At 46.1% G+C, this 3,598-nt stretch overlaps 1 protein-coding gene across 1 annotated transcript; it reads left to right on the top strand.

Moving 5' to 3' along the window:
* Nucleotides 1–2,006: 2,006 nt before the first annotated feature.
* LOC139401513 (sodium/calcium exchanger 3-like) lies at nucleotides 2,007–3,364 on the top strand (the record flags this gene model as incomplete). The annotated part of the gene is made up of 3 exons (XM_071145709.1): nucleotides 2,007–2,189; nucleotides 2,691–2,918; nucleotides 3,023–3,364. Coding segments are annotated over exons 1-3 (753 nt in total), but the record flags the coding sequence as incomplete, so codon positions are not given.
* Between the last annotated feature and the right edge of the window lie 234 nt (nucleotides 3,365–3,598).

Below are 3,598 nucleotides of genomic sequence, written 5' to 3'. Positions count from 1 at the left end.
CGAAAGTATTCGGCCCCCTTGAACTTTGCGACCTTTTGCCACATTTCAGGCTTCAAACATAAAGATATAAAACTGTATTTTTTTGTGAAGAATCAACAACAAGTGGGACACAATCATGAAGTGGAACGACATTTATTGGATATTTCAAACTTTTTTAACAAATCAAAAACTGAAAAATTGGGCGTGCAAAATTATTCAGCCCCCTTAAGTTAATACTTTGTAGCGCCACCTTTTGCTGCGATTACAGCTGTAAGTCGCTTGGGGTATGTCTCTATCAGTTTTGCACATCGAGAGACTGAATTTTTTTCCCATTTTCCCTCCTTGCAAAACAGCTCGAGCTCAGTGAGGTTGGATGGAGAGCATTTGTGAACAGCAGTTTTCAGTTCTTTCCACAGATTCTCGATTGGATTCAGGTCTGGACTTTGACTTGGCCATTCTAACACCTGGATATGTTTATTTTTGAACCATTCCATTGTAGATTTTGCTTTATGTTTTGGATCATTGTCTTGTTGGAAGACAAATCTCCGTCCCAGTCTCAGGTCTTTTGCAGACTCCATCAGGTTTTCTTCCAGAATGGTCCTGTATTTGGCTCCATCCATCTTCCCATCAATTTTAACCATCTTCCCTGTCCCTGCTGAAGAAAAGCAGGCCCAAACCATGATGCTGCCACCACCATGTTTGACAGTGGGGATGGTGTGTTCAGCTGTGTTGCTTTTACGCCAAACATAACGTTTTGCATTGTTGCCAAAAAGTTCAATTTTGGTTTCATCTGACCAGAGCACCTTCTTCCACATGTTTGGTGTGTCTCCCAGGTGGCTTGTGGCAAACTTTAAACAATACTTTTTATGGATATCTTTAAGAAATGGCTTTCTTCTTGCCACTCTTCCATAAAGGCCAGATTTGTGCAATATACGACTGATTGTTGTCCTATGGACAGAGTCTCCCACCTCAGCTGTAGATCTCTGCAGTTCATCCAGAGTGATCATGGGCCTCTTGGCTGCATCTCTGATCAGTCTTCTCCTTGTATGAGCTGAAAGTTTAGAGGGACGGCCAGGTCTTGGTAGATTTGCAGTGGTCTGATACTCCTTCCATTTCAATATTATCGCTTGCACAGTGCTCCTTGGGATGTTTAAAGCTTGGGAAATCTTTTTGTATCCAAATCCGGCTTTAAACTTCTTCACAACAGTATCTCGGACCTGCCTGGTGTGTTCCTTGTTCTTCATGATGCTCTCTGCGCTTTTAACGGACCTCTGAGACTATCACAGTGCAGGTGCATTTATACGGAGACTTGATTACACACAGGTGGATTGTATTTATCATCATTAGTCATTTAGGTCAACATTGGATCATTCAGAGATCCCCACTGAACTTCTGGAGAGAGTTTGCTGCACTGAAAGTAAAGGGGCTGAATAATTTTGCACGCCCAATTTTTCAGTTTTTGATTTGTTAAAAAAGTTTGAAATATCCAATAAATGTCGTTCCACTTCATGATTGTGTCCCACTTGTTGTTGATTCTTCACAAAAAAATACAGTTTTATATCTTTATGTTTGAAGCCTGAAATGTGGCAAAAGGTCGCAAAGTTCAAGGAGGCCGAATACTTTCACAAGGCACTGTATATGGTAATTGTTGTGAAATTGTTAAGTTAGATTACTCGTTAGATATTGCTGCATTGTCGGAACTAGAAGCACAAGCATTTCTCTACACTCGCACGAACATCTGCTAACCATGTGTATGTGACAAATAAAATTTGATTAGAATAACAGATTGTCCCCTCTCCTTCTGCCAGGCAGTCAGGTACACGTCCTCCCTCGTGGCAGGATACTGTAAATACCATCCGTCATGCTTATATGTGGAGAAGAATGAAATCTCCAGGTTCCCACTACTCCCCATCTCAGGCCTATGAGCAGTTTTTAGTTTCTTCTTTTACAGTAACTGTCTAAATGAGATGAAGATATGTATGAGTCTGGTGGTGAGATACTGGAGTGTATGGAGGGGGAATAGAGTGATGACCTGTGTGTGTGACCCCCCCCCCTCTCTGTCTGTCCTGCAGGAGAAGGAAGTGACCATCACCATGCCAGGCGGAGAGACGTCTGTGGCCACTGTACGTATCTGGAACGAGACGGTGTCCAACCTGACTCTGATGGCTCTAGGCTCCTCCGCCCCAGAGATCCTGCTGTCGGTCATAGAGGTGGGTGTCACGTCATAAAGACTCCCCCGACCACAACTCATAAGTGGGTGTCACGTCATAAAGACTCCCCCGACCACATCTCATAAGTGGGTGTCACATCATAAAGACTCCCCCGATCACAACTCATAAGTGGGTGTCACATCATAAAGACTCCCCCGACCACAACTCATAAGTGGGTGTCACATCATAAAGACTCCCCCGACCACATCTCATAAGTGGGTGTCACATCATAAAGACTCCCCCGACCACAACTCATAAGTGGGTGTCACATCATAAAGACTCCCCCGACCACATCTCATAAATGGGTGTCACATCATAAACACCCCCTCACAGCGACATCATATCAGCAGCAGTGTATTATACTGGAATGAAGCTGAAAATGAAACGGATATCTACTTTAAACGTATTGTCAAATCTTACCAATATAACATTTACGTACAATTTGTACATGGCCTTTTTGATTTATACTAAAAGTCTCTCTCCTCTGTCTCCCGGTGTTAGGTGTGTGGGCACGGGTTTGAGGCGGGTGAGCTGGGCCCTGGCACCATTGTGGGCAGCGCTGCCTTCAACATGTTTGTGATCATCGCCATCTGTGTGTGGGTCATCCCTGAAGGAGAGACCAGGAAGATCAAACACCTGCGTGTGTTCTTCATCACAGCCTTCTGGAGTATCTTCGCCTATATCTGGCTCTTCCTCATCCTCTCTGTCATCTCACCCGGAGTAGTGGAGGTGTGTGTGTGTGTGTGTGTGTGTGTTAGCAAATGTGTATAAAACAATTAATCCCAGTTCGGATGTATGTCTTGTAATGGTCCCCTGTCTTTGTTTGTGTTCAGGTGTGGGAGGCCCTGGTCACCCTGCTCTACTTCCCAGTGTGTGTGATCCTGGCCTGGATCGCCGACCGACGCCTTCTTTTCTACAAGTACATGGCCAAGCGTTACCGCGCTGACAAGCACGGCATCGTCGTGGAGACGGAGGGGGACACAACTCCGAAAGGCTTCGAGATGATTATGGACGGAAAGTTCCCACCAAGGGGAGGGGCGGTGGGAATGATGCTCAGTGAGAACTGCCAGGATGGGGCCAACAATGCGGCGGGCACCGTGGCCTACCTGCCCAACTCCAACAGCACCATGGTGACCGTAGAGAATACCAAGGAGCTGGACGAGAGCCGCAAGGAGGTGAGAGAGACCTGCTGTTAGAGGGATTAGAGAGAGAGAGGTGTACAGTAAGAAGGAGGAGGAGAGAGAGGTGTACAGTAGGGAGGAGAGAGAGAGAGGTGTACAGTAGGGAGAGGGAGAGAGAGAGAGAGAGAGAGGTGTACAGTAGGGAGGAGGAGGGGGAGAGAGAGAGAGAGGTGTACAGTAGGGAGGGGTAGAGGGAGAGAGGTGTACAGTAGGGAGGGGGAGAGAGAG

This window comes from Oncorhynchus clarkii, unplaced genomic scaffold (assembly GCF_045791955.1).
Source record: "Oncorhynchus clarkii lewisi isolate Uvic-CL-2024 unplaced genomic scaffold, UVic_Ocla_1.0 unplaced_contig_7046_pilon_pilon, whole genome shotgun sequence".
In the NCBI taxonomy this organism is placed as follows: Eukaryota; Metazoa; Chordata; class Actinopteri; order Salmoniformes; family Salmonidae; genus Oncorhynchus; species Oncorhynchus clarkii.
Note: the sequence above shows the minus strand (reverse complement) of the source record. Positions and strands in the feature narration are given on the sequence as shown.